General features: G+C 37.6%; 1 protein-coding gene across 2 annotated transcripts; it reads left to right on the top strand.

The window, feature by feature from the left end:
* Nucleotides 1-1616: 1616 nt before the first annotated feature.
* cep20.L (centrosomal protein 20 L homeolog) lies at nt 1617-11576 on the top strand. 2 transcript variants are annotated; one of them, XM_018234622.2, is made up of 6 exons: nt 1617-1792; nt 4833-5030; nt 6655-6739; nt 7126-7253; nt 10165-10205; nt 11286-11576. In XM_018234622.2, the coding sequence occupies exons 1-6, from the start codon at nt 1765-1767 to the stop codon at nt 11310-11312; spliced, it is 507 nt and encodes a 168-aa protein (XP_018090111.1). In that variant the 5' UTR covers nt 1617-1764; the 3' UTR covers nt 11313-11576.
* Nucleotides 11577-12857: the final 1281 nt, after the last annotated feature.

Here is a 12857-nt window from a genome sequence, read left to right as displayed (position 1 = left end):
TTAATATTCTTGTGTCATCAGCTTCTGGGAAATATAGTTACAGGTACATCCGGTTCCTGAGTCACAGGTCTGGCTTGGGAAATTAGACTCACTTAAGTTCTCCTCCACCTTCCAGTCAGCTTGTGTTCTGTGTGGCAATACTCTCTTGCCATAGGGAGTAATATCAGGAAATGTTTGATGACCATATCACATAAGCTTTAAAAGGAAAAGGTGATGCAAACAAAACATTCAAATATCAAGGAAATTAAAAGAGAAATTAGATAAACTCAGTAAAGTTTTCCTCCACCTACCAGCCAGGTGTAATATCAGGAAATGTTTGATGATCATTTATGCTTTAAAAAGAAAAGGTGATGCAACAGAAACATTCAAATATCAAGGAAATTAAAAGAGCCTGGGGAAGGTATCATACCTCCCAACATTTTGAAGTAAAAAGAGGGACAAAAATTTTTTTTCCGCACGTAGCGCAGCAATTTTTGACCACACCCCTTTCTGCAGCCACACCCCCTAATTACCATGTTTGTTTTACAAAATTTGGCAGGTTATGAAAGTTTGAAAATATTTCTCCTTATCTAAACTGTGTTTTTGTGTCTCATAATTGTTACAAAGAATCTTATTTGCACCTGTTAGCTGTTCTGGGCTCTCTGCTAAAAGCCAATAAAGTGAGAAACTTTGATTCTTTTTCTGGTTGTTCAGTGCTGAGAAAAGAGGGACTTTCCAGTACAAATGAGGGACTGCGGGTTGAGCTGTCAAAAGAGGGACTGTCCCTCCGAAAAGGGACAGTTGGGAGGTATGAGGTATTTCTGGCAGTGAAACATGACTGGAACTATGGGACATAGTTGACATATTCCGCAATTGCTAGTAGTAAACAATCAGCAATTGGGTTTAACAAATAGAAACGAAAATCAAATATATGATTGGTTGCTATGCATACCTCCCAACTGTCCCTTTTTCGGAGGGACAGTCCCTCTTTTGACAGCTCAACCTGCAGTCCCTCATTTGTACTGGAAAGTCCCTCTTTTTTCTGCACTGAACAGCCAGAAAAAGAAACAAAGTTTCTCACTTAATTGGCTTTTAGCAGAGAGTCCAGAACAGCTAACAGGTGCAAATAAGATACTTTGTAACAATTTTGAGACACAAAAGCACAGTTTAGATAAGGAGAAATATTTTCAAACTTTCATAACCTGCCAAATTTTGTAAAACAAACATGGTAATTAGGGGGTGTGGCTGCAGAAAGGGGTGTGGCCAAAAAATGCTGCGCTACATGCGGAAAAAAAAATTTGTCCCTCTTTTTACTTCCAAAATGTTGGGAGGTATGTTATGGTTAGTTGAATTTAGGTACAATATATCACCCAGAGCTGTCAACTCTCCTTATTTTTCCTAATTTTAGCCCCGTTTTGAATGTTGGGAAGTATGGATTAACCCTTGAGCGCTAGGGCAGTGATCTGTTACAGAAAAATAGATAATATTCTGCAAGGAAGTAAACAGAGGGTTTTAAATAAAATCTCTAAGAGCGATGGTCTCTTTCAGCACTCGTTACAATTTCACCCACATAGCATGACAAGTCCATATTTTATGTATGTAATACCACTTTAAGGCATATTCCGTTTCCGGTTTACCCAGTCTCTACGCGTTGGACAGCTCTATCGAGTCACTATCAAGCGCCGTTTCCACAACAAAGCAAGTCGAACTTTGACAGAAGCCAAAGGGAACTGCGCATGCGCCCGGGGGTTCAGCAGGGGGAGTTTCATACAGCCGTTGGGAAGGATGGCTACCGTAGGAGATCTCAAAGCCGGTGAGTTTGCGCTTTATAACTCTGCTTGGGGCTCTAGTTATCGAGCTGGTCATGCAGAAATGTGTTTTTATCTATCAGTAATCGACTGCGTGTATTACTCCTTACTCTAGCTGGGCTGCTGGGAGTTGTAGTTATATAATAGTTTCTGATTTGATGGTAGTTGCCTGTGTGTATATGCCTACATACTGGGTCATTGTGCTGCCCAAGGAACAAAGTGATAATACAGTATATATCATTTTTTTCCTGTTCCTCTACCTGTTTCCCTTAGGCTCTCAATAACTCCCTTTCACATTAGGGATACATAGATACTTAAAGGGCAAGTCAACCCCAAAATAAAAATTTGCCTAAGAAAAGAAAACATTCTAAGCAGCTGTCCAATATACATTTATAATAGACAAAAGCCATGAATATCTTGTAAATTATATCCTTATAAACAGTGAGTTCTGATGTCATCAGTTATAAACGTGAGTTCTGATGTAATTTCTGTCACATGACTCATTGAAATTTGTGTATTATAATAAATAAAGTACCCCCAGTTGTAAAATATGTATAAAAACACTCTGAATCACCAGCGGTATGGCATTCAGAGTACTTTGTTTGCCAAAGTCGCCTCACGAGGAAACTTCAGACGACTTCGGAAAATGAAGCGCTCAGATTTCTATTCTAGCCGGCGGGGAGGCAGTTTGGGGAGATTAGTTGCCTGAAGAAGAGGCGATTTGTCGACTGGCGACTAATCTCCCCAAATCTTCTCATCTGTTCCTAGATGTCACTGCTCTCCTTACATTCCCCCTTCGTCTTCAACGTTTGATTTGGTAGCCAGTGCAACGGCATCAGGTTCCCCATTATGGTGCATAAACAAGATTATGGCATGATTTGGCAGAATTTTAACTTGCCTTAATAAGTGTCCACAAAATGGCTGCTGCCTGTTTGATTGGGATTTACAAGACTAAAATCATGTATATAGTGTTAGTGAAGTTCATTTTGCTTGACTACCATCATAAAACAGGATTTGGAATTGTTTTTTTAGGGTGACAGGTCCTCTTTAAAGTTATTTGTAAAAATAATTGCTACTGAAAAGATCAGTAGCCTGGTTGTTATTTTTTTTGCAAAAGTTCGCCAGCAAAGACAAATCTTACTTTGTATCAATAGTCTGAGGCACAAGGGCAGAGAATAGAAAGGGAACAAACACTGCTTTCAATAGCAATACAAATAACGTAAAAACTATAGAAAAATTGTAATGAATGTATATTGCAACATTGCTTAGAATTATCTTCATTTCCTTTAATTCTCCACAAATAATGGGGCCAAATAGTCCACGCAACCCTTCATTTATATATTTGAATTTATGTAAAATGCAAAAATTGCATTGTTCAAAAAAATAGTCACCTTCAGTTATCTAGTACTCTATAGTCACAGGTCACTAAGGTTTTTAATTTGGTTTGGTAAGTCTTTCCCTCCAGTTGCTAGGTTATCTGTACTCTTAGCCTTTTCTGGAGGCATTGATGTGTAGGACTATATATATATATATATATATATATATATATATATATATATATATCTTTCACAACTCCAATCTATTATAAACGCGGCCGCTAGACTTATTCATCTAGCTCGCCGCTCAACATCAGCTGCTTCCATATGTATGTCCCTCTACTGGCTCCCAATCTCTTCTAGAATCAAATTCAAATTACTTACACTCACATTCAAGGCCCTTAATAATGAAACCCCTCCCTATATTTCATCTCTAATCTCCAAATACACTCCTTCACGAAACCTACGCTCTGCTTCTGATCTTCGCCTCACTTCTCCTCTGGTCACTTCTGCCCATTCTCGTCTACAAGACTTCTCTCGGGCTTCTGCTTTTTCTCTGGAACTCTCTGCCACAAGCTGTCAGACTTTCTCCTTCCTTCCAAACTTTCAAGCGCTCCTTAAAGACCCATCTGTTTAAAGAGGCCTATTCGATGCACCTTAATTAATCATTGCTGTATCAAAAATGACAAAGTGTTTATATAATCCTAATGTCTCAATTGTACCCTAACCTTTTAGTTTGTAAACCCTATTGTACTCTGTAATCCTTGTCTGTTATCCACCATTTATTCCCTGTTTGCTATATCTGCAGTAAAGCACTGCGTATCTTGACTGCGCTATATAAATAAATGATGATGATGATGATGATATATTAGGGATGCACCGAATCCACTATTTTGTATTCGGCCGAACCCCCGAATCCTTCACGAAAGATTCGGTCGAATACCTAACGGAATCCTAATGTGCATATGCAAATTAGGGGTGTGAAGGGAAAACATTTTTTACTTCCTTGTATTGTGAAAAAAGTCACGTGAATTCCCTCCCTGCCCCTAATTTGCATATGCAAATTAGAATTCGGTTCGGCCAGGCAGAAGGATTCAGCTGAATCCGAATCCTGCTCAAAAAGGCCGAATCCCAAACCGTGCATCCCTAATAAATATGCGGATATTAGAAGTAAACTCGGAGTTCCATGACCTGCCTTCGGTCTCGTGCTTTTACATGGTCATGGAACTCCTCGTGACATATAATATCCTTATATTTTACAATAAGGGGTATTTTATTCACTATATATATTATATAGTGAATGAAGTACCACCTCTTGTAAAATATAAGGATATTATAAGTTACCGAGAAGTTCCATGACCATATAAAAGCACGAGGCTGAAGATAGAGTGTTTTTATACAGGTCATGGAACTCCTCATGTTTTGCAACAGAGAGAACGTTATTTATTATAATACACAAGTTTCAGTGAGAAACTGTGTGACAGAAATTACATCACTAAGCTCCAATTATAACCAATGACCTCACTAAGCATTTATAAAGGAAATAATTTACAGGATATTCATGGCTCTTGTGTATTATTGGGCTATAATATATATATTTTTTATTATTGTCTGTCACTGATTGATCACCCTGGAATTGTTTTTAAGGTAAGCATGCTGCTGTAGACCTGTCGCTCAGGTCTAGATGCTGTTTAATAGAAATAATCCATATGCCATTGTTTGTTTGCAGTTGTGAAGGACACTCTGGAGAAGAGAGGAGTTATGGGGCAGCTAAAGGCAAGAGTTCGAGCAGAGGTGTTTGAAGCATTGGATGATCGTAGTGAACCCAAACCAGTTCTGTCCCCTGAAAATCTCCTCATCAATGAATTGATTAGAGAATATCTGGCATTCAACAAGTATAGCTACACCTCATCTGTCCTTACTGCAGGTAATGTTCTTCTAGGGTGTCCAACACTGCTAGCTGGCTGATTGATACACTGAAAGAAATGTGCGGCATTTCAGTGCCTGTGGTATTAGTAGAAAAGATGTAACCCATAGTCTTTACAGCAGACATGTCAGAAGGGCTGATGGCAACCTGCTGTTTCTACCTTCTTGTCATCAGTTGTGCTGAGCTTTTATTACAACACAGAGAGCTATACCTCTGTATTAACCATTTTCACTTGTTAAACCCAAAACTTTTAAAGGACAGGGAAAGCCCTGTTTATTGAGGGGGTGCCAACATGTTAGGTACCCCAGTAAATAGAATTGCTAGAATAACCTCTCAGGTTAGTGCTCCTGTACAGTAACATAACTCCGCTGAGCTAAATCTTGCTCGTGTGGCTGGGAAGTAGTTAAGCAACAAACCTAGCAATTCTATTCACAAGGAGGTTCCTAATATTTTGGCATCCATCTTTTAGTATGAGCTCTCTTTGATTTTGGTACACCATGTATTGCAATTAGACACAAGGTATAGGTTAAGGAAAAACAAGAAACCATAGAGTCTGTGGCACCGGCATAACCAAACCATAGTGCCATTCGTTTCATAAACTTTCATTGATCTCTGGCTGGACTGCATGATCACATGCTGTTTTGGTAACTTTTTTACCGATTTGATGTAAAGCTCTTTCAGCTGATTAAAAAACAGCACTCGGTTTAAAAAATAAGTATTTTATCTACAGCACCAGATTCTGACACTTCCTTTTTAGCAGAAGGCTCAGCAGGCACTCACAGATCGCACAAACGAGTATATATAATTTACATTTTTAATTTAATACATAAAACATTAGGTACAGAGTAGCCTTACATGTCCCATGTACATATTTACTTAATCATAGGCTTAGTGTAGGTCAGGAAGTGAAAAGGAATTGAAAGCCCACGCAAGGGTCACCAGCAACTGTGCAATCACATAAAAGGGAGGAAAACAAAATAGTATGCAGTCCAGAAGTATACAATCAAAAGACAACAAAAATGGAGTGAACACATCACATTATTCATAAAAGCCAGACACATCAAAGATTGGTTGTCTAGTATATAGATGAAATATTAATTTCACATTTATTGCAAGTAATTCGATTAATCACATTTCTTGTTTACAATTAATATATTGTTGAATAGGGTTGGAATTATTGGTCACAGAAGAGATAAATGTTTTAATGGCAGCCAGTAACAAATAAGTCATTGTGCAACCACACTTACCTACCAGTATGAGTAAGTGGGGGTAGAATATTACAAACTTGCAACTTACTGCCAAAATAGTACCTATCCATTTGTAGGAGGCTGTAAATTAGGATACATCTGAGCATTGTGATAAAGCAGTGCATGGGCCAGTGAGTCACATGAAAACAATTTGCCATTCACCTGTTTAGGAACTTGCACTGAAATCCATGTAGTTATCCTTTGCCTTCCCATTCCCCTTTTATCTGCTCTTTTCTTTCATTTTTTTCTTGCCTTTGTGCCATCCTTGCCCCTTTTATTTGTCCTGTCTTGCACTGTTAGCTCCCCAACCTCTTTTCCCTTTTGTTTTCACATTTCACTTCTAGACTCACTGATATTTTTTGTATGTTATTTTACAGAAACTGGCCTTTCCGAGGTTCCACTCGATCGTTCATTTCTCACTAAAGAGCTTAACGTTGTTGAAGATTTGAACTCCCAGTCAGTGTAAGGCAAAGCTTGGAAACAAAAAACATGGGTGATAGATTCTCCTGGCCGGCCATCTTTTTAATGTGATTTATTGTTTTATAAGGGGTAATAATTTCAATATATATATATATTAATTCAGTTTTTTTAATTACACCTTTAACAATTGATATTATTTAACTGGTATCCTCAAAAGGATATTGGGGATTGAAGGTATATTGAGGACTGATTAGAAAAGGGTTCTTTCCCTATAATGCCACATTATTTTATTTTTTTTATGATAAATTCTCTATCTTTATTTCTATTTTCTTGTAACAGTCATTGTGCCTGCAAATCACATCAACTTAATAGTATCGCTTTCATTTTTGATCATTTTTGATCAATCCAACCTCATTTTGTTTCACCAGACCAATTCTATATGGAATCGTTGCTCACTTTTTAAAAGAACATGAAGATGGGCCATGCCAGAAAGTAGAGAAGGTGTCAACTGAGAACCACACCTTTAGAAACATTCCACGAGGTAGAAATACAAAAGGTAAAATGACAATATTAGTGTTTTTGTCTTCTATATATTGTTGATACTAGTAGCCTATTACAGGTGTAGGATTTGTTATCCAGAATGCTTGGAAACCTGGGGTTTTACAGATAAGGGATCCTTCTGTAATTTGGAACCCCATACATTAAGTCTTCTAGAAAGTCGGCCAAACAAAAAAAAAAAATGGTTTTGTTTACCACCAATAAGGATTATTTAAATCTAAGTTAGGATCAAGTACAAGGTGCAGTTTTATTATTACAGAGACAAAGGGGAATCATTTTTAAAAATGTGAATTATTTGATTAAAATGGAATCTATGGGAGATAGCCATTCTGTGATTCAGAGCTTTCTGCATAACAGATTCCCGGGGTAACGGATCCCATACCTTCAACACTTAAAAGGTATTTTTTCATTTATATTGCTTGTACCTCTTGGTATTCCTCAGCCTATATACACTATTTTGTTCATGTCTTTTTAGTTCAGGCATAAGATTAGGTTAATTTGTTTATTGTTTGGGCTTTATGCCATTATGGCTCATAACAGGGTTAGACTTATCAGTATTATCATGCCACTCACTGTGTTATAACACTCCCTGAGTATACCAAAAGCGAATTTGCATTCTACAGTTAAATGTTGCAAATTACAAACATGATAATTTTACTTTTTTTCTCCAAGCAGTAGTGTTATAAATTTCTTATAGCTATTGAATCAGATTAGGGCTGCTTATCATTTCATAACAAGAGAGATGACCGGCCAACATAAGGCAACTTTGCTCATGTAGTATTGGGTTGTCCAGCTCAACATGTTTCAGATCTCACAGAATCCCTCCTCAGGTGCTCCTTATCTTGACTATCTTTCTGCTACAGATTGTTAGCTAGAATCCTATTTCAGGGAGGATGTGGATAGGCTCACAGTGTCGGACTGGGATGCCAGGGGCCCAACAGAAAACCTTAGACCATGGCCCACTTTCCAAGCTATTATATATCTTCTCCTCACTAAACTCCTTCATTCTAGTCTTTTTTCTCTACATACTGTACTCTATTCTTCCATTATTAAGCTCCGTAAAGGAAGTCTAAACCCCCCCTACTAAAAGCCCCCCTAAACTTGCAGGCATTGCCCCTCCCCTCTCCCGCCCTACGATGTGTTTGGTGTAAAAAAAAATCTTTAAAAAATGATGACCCTTAAATGCAGAGAAGCTCTTCATACAGTCTTCGGGTCTCAACATCGATTTGCACATGCACAGTTGAAGTCGATTCCTGACTTGGCCCTACTGCGCGTGTGTTGGCAGACTTCATGATGGCGAAGAGACCCGAAGACTATATGAAGACCTAGAAGATGGCGACCGGGAGCTCCGCTGCGCTTCTCTGCATTTAAGGTCAGATTTTTTTTAAAGGTTTTTTTTACACTAAAGTACATCGAGGCAAAAGGGGAGGGAGAGGGGGCGCAATGCAAGTTTAGGGTGGGCATTTGGTAAGGGGTTTAGTTCTCTTTTTAGAAATATGGATTAACCATAAAATAGGCTAAATAGTTAAAAGCAAGAGGCCCCCTGACATCTGGGCCCATCCGGGAGTTTTCCTGGTATCCCGGTGGGCCAGTCCAACACTGTAGGCTCATACATTGCACAGAATATACTCTATACACTATAACAATATGAATCAGTAAAATTTTGAATACATTTTTTCTCCATAGTTGGCAGTTAGATAAATTATGGTTGCACTCTATTTTTACAAAGCGTGTGCCATTCTCAAGGGTAAAGCCACATGGGGCATTTATGTGGTGTTTTTGTGGCTCAATGGGTGTGGGACAAAAAGTTTAATATGAATGGAGAGGTGACTTTGACCAGCCAACAAGATATAAGGCACACGATTTAAATTGCACACATGCCATTGCCTTCAATCAACCTGTTCCACAAGCAGAATCTTTCTGCACACTTAGAGCATATTTATTTAATATTGGAGACAAATATAACTGGTGATTTGAATTAGATTTGAACAGTCACCTGCAAGTTAGAAAACAAAAGTAAAAATCACATTAATTGCTTTTGGCAACATCACCCTTAGGGGTATATTTATCAAAAAGTGAAGTTAAAGATGCTAGAATGAAATACCACCTCTCTCCATTCATTTATATGGGATTCTTAAAGGCGTATTTATCAAAGGGTGAACTTTCACTTTCACCCTTTGATAAATACGCCTTTATAAATCCCATTAATGGAGGGTGGTGTTATTTCACTCTAGTGGACTGTGGTTATCTCTAAATTCACTCTTTGATAAATATACCACTTGGGAGTCTGCCATATTTTCACTGTGACTGATTAATATGATTTCTAAATTGCCACTGGTGCAGTTTAGCATTTCTTATTAAATAAGTCTGTCTCTTGCTAATAACTTTTCATTATAGCCAGTAGGGGGAGCCCTTATTTTAAATTTGAAGGCTATTAACATATATTTGTCCACTGCTTTCTATAGCCTTAATACGTGCTGATTAGTTCTGATCTAGAGATTTTGACTGTGCTTCAAGGACTGAAATGTCTCAAGTCGATAAGGCAGGAGGCAAATGTATAATTTTATCACGCTATAGTTGTAGATACTGTTTCAAAAGGGATGTTCACCTTCAGACACTAGTTCAATTGTTTTCAGATAGTTCACCAGAAATATTTCCAATTACTTTCTATTCTCTATTTGTGATCGTTTTTCTAATACTGAAGTAATAAAAAGTAACAATAACATTGTAGACTCAAAGAGCAATATTTTGCCAGAGTTAGTGACCCCCATTTGAAAGCTGGAAAGAGTCAGAAGAGCAAAGCAAATCCTGCAAAAACTATTAAAAAATTAGGCATAGATGCTAAGAACTGGCTATTCCATAACATACTAAAACGCAGTAATAAAAGGTGAACCTCCTCTTTTATATAGATCAACTCCTGGCAATGTTGTTTTCCATTGCAAAGCAGAAGGTAAGTAGATCCATTTAATAAGCAGTGTGCGGGGCTGAATAGATTTTAGCCCATTTCCACACTAGGCAAGTGTCTCATCAATATAACTTGCAGAACTGAGGATCCTTTCTGACCTTTGCCTCGCTTCTCCTCTCATCACTTCTGCCCATTCTCATCTACAAGACTTCTCTGAGGCTTCTGCTTTTCTCTGGAACTCTCTGCCTTGAGCTGTCAGACTTTCTCCTTTTTTTTCCAAACTTTCAAACGCTCCTTAAAGACCCACCTGTTAAAAGAAGCTTATTCAATGTACCTTAATTAATCAATCATTGCTGTATTATAAATCACAAAATTGTGTCCAAACTCCTAGGGGCACATTTACGAAGCTCGAGTGAAGGAATGAATGAAAAAAACTTCGAATTTCAAAGGTTTTTTTTTTTGGCTACTTCGACCATCGAATTGGCTACTTCGACCTTCGACTACGACTTTGAATCGAACGTTTCGAAGTAAAAATCGTTTGACTATTCGACCATTCGATAGTCGAAGTACTGTCTCTTTTAAAAAAAACTTCGACTACCTACTTCGCCACTTAAAACCCACAGAGCACCAATGTTAGCCTATGGGGACCTTCCCCATAAGCTTTTTAAGCTATTTCTGATCGAAAGAAAATCGTTAATTAACCATCGATGTTCGACCCTTAGTAAATGTGCCCCCTAATGTCTTAATTATACCCTGAACTTTAGTTTGTAAACTCTCGTGTGCAGGGCCTTCTACTCCTATTTTACTCTATAAACCCTTGTTTGTTATTCACCATGTATTCCGTCTGTTATAAACTAAGGTAAAGCACTGCGTAACTTGTCAGAGCTGTATAAATAAATGATGATGATGAAAGGTGATCTTATTAAATAAGCGACTGGGTAAAATGAATTCCAACTATCCATTTTAATAAAATGACTACAATTATTCCCATCAAAGCTAAATCGCACCATTATTCCATTAAAGGGCATTAGCGAAAGGGATTTATAGCAATGCATTGTAATGTAATGGAAACATTTTGAATAATCCTTACCTCTCTGCATTAACTACCATATTCCTCTTTTCCAGATACTCATTCAGGACCCGTGCAGCTAACACAAACAAGCACTGAAGATTGGCATCAGCGAAGGCACAGATAATTGCTTGTGAAGTATTCCAGAGGAATGACCGTTTGTTTACTCTATAAGATTTTCTGGGTTATAGATATCATGAGCTCTGCTCTCCTAAATGACTGGTTTTATCCACTGTAAGGAGAGGTTTTTTGTTTGTTTTTTTTAAAGTTGCTATATTTATTAAATTGTAACTATATTGTTCAAGTTCATTTTGTAACAATGCAAATAAAAGTACATATATTTTTCACGCTGCAAATGTTTTATTACTGATATTTTCATACTGTATGTTGCATCACAATTAATCATCTATTGAAGAAGACCATACTCCTTTGTTCTGGGCCACATCCCAAGCTATTTTGTTGTCAGAATGTTATAATTCAAGCAAAAGATGAGAGGAGGGTTATGAAATATTGTAAGGACAACTGAGAGCTCAAGCAGGCTTGAACATATCCCAATTGTTGTGGGTCAAATACTGTGATAATAATATAATAATAATAAAACCTATTTCTAGGTACAGTATCTACAAGCAGCAGTTACTAATCTCTATGTTTAGCACACTCCCTAAAAATTCACATATATATATATAACAGTCCAAAAGATGGCCATGCACTCACAGGTCTTATTGAAGAAAACATGGTGTTTATTCAGCAAAGAAATGACTGATGTTTCGGATAGCTATCTAGCCTTTCACAAAGTGAGAAAGACTAGATAGCTAGCTGAAACGTCAGTCACTTCTTTGCTTAATAAACACCATGTTTTCTTCAATAAGACCTGTGAGTGCATGGCCATCTTTTGGACTGTTATCTACTTGTTTGCACCCAGCAACCTTTACTTTATAATATATATATTATATTTCATTTTCAATTTGAAGTTTAACAAATGGGCCCCTCAATGTGAGATGCTTGAAATTTAAGTTTAGTAATAGTGAGCTCAATACAGCTACCACATTGTCACAATTCTGTCTTCCCCGGTTATATTTGTAAGTGCTCAGAATCTTTGCTTTATATTTGCAAGGTACTCCTTTTTTATTTATGTGTTTTGAGTTTCCAGTTTCATGTCTGCGTGTTAGGGTCCACATTACCCTAGCAACCATGCAATGATTTGATTAAAGGGGTGGTTCACCTTCAAACAACTAGTTGTTTTCTGATAGATCACCAGAAATAATGACTTTTTCCAATGACTTTCTTTTTTCTGTGTGACCGTTTTTTTAATATTGTAGTGTCAAGTGTCTTTTTTCAACTTCTAAAGCAGCTCTGGGAGGAGTGGGTCGCCGACCCTGTAAACTGTTCTAAATGGATACATTTAGCTGATACATTTCTTATCTTTGTCCCTGCTGAGCAGAATCTCTGGGTTTCATTAAAGGCAGCTGTTAGAATTGATACTATAGTTACTAATACTCCAGAGATGTTGCTGAGAAATGGATCAACTCAATGTTGCAAAATTGTAACAGTTCAGAGTCTGCACCTGAATTACTGAGCTGTCAGACTCAAACACCAGAGACACGAACATTCAACTTTAAACTTAGATT

The sequence above is a fragment of the Xenopus laevis genome, chromosome 9_10L, assembly GCF_017654675.1.
Source record: "Xenopus laevis strain J_2021 chromosome 9_10L, Xenopus_laevis_v10.1, whole genome shotgun sequence".
Classification (NCBI taxonomy): domain Eukaryota; kingdom Metazoa; phylum Chordata; class Amphibia; order Anura; family Pipidae; genus Xenopus; species Xenopus laevis.
The sequence above is the reverse complement of the archived record's forward strand: the minus strand, read 5'-3'. Positions and strand labels throughout refer to the sequence as shown.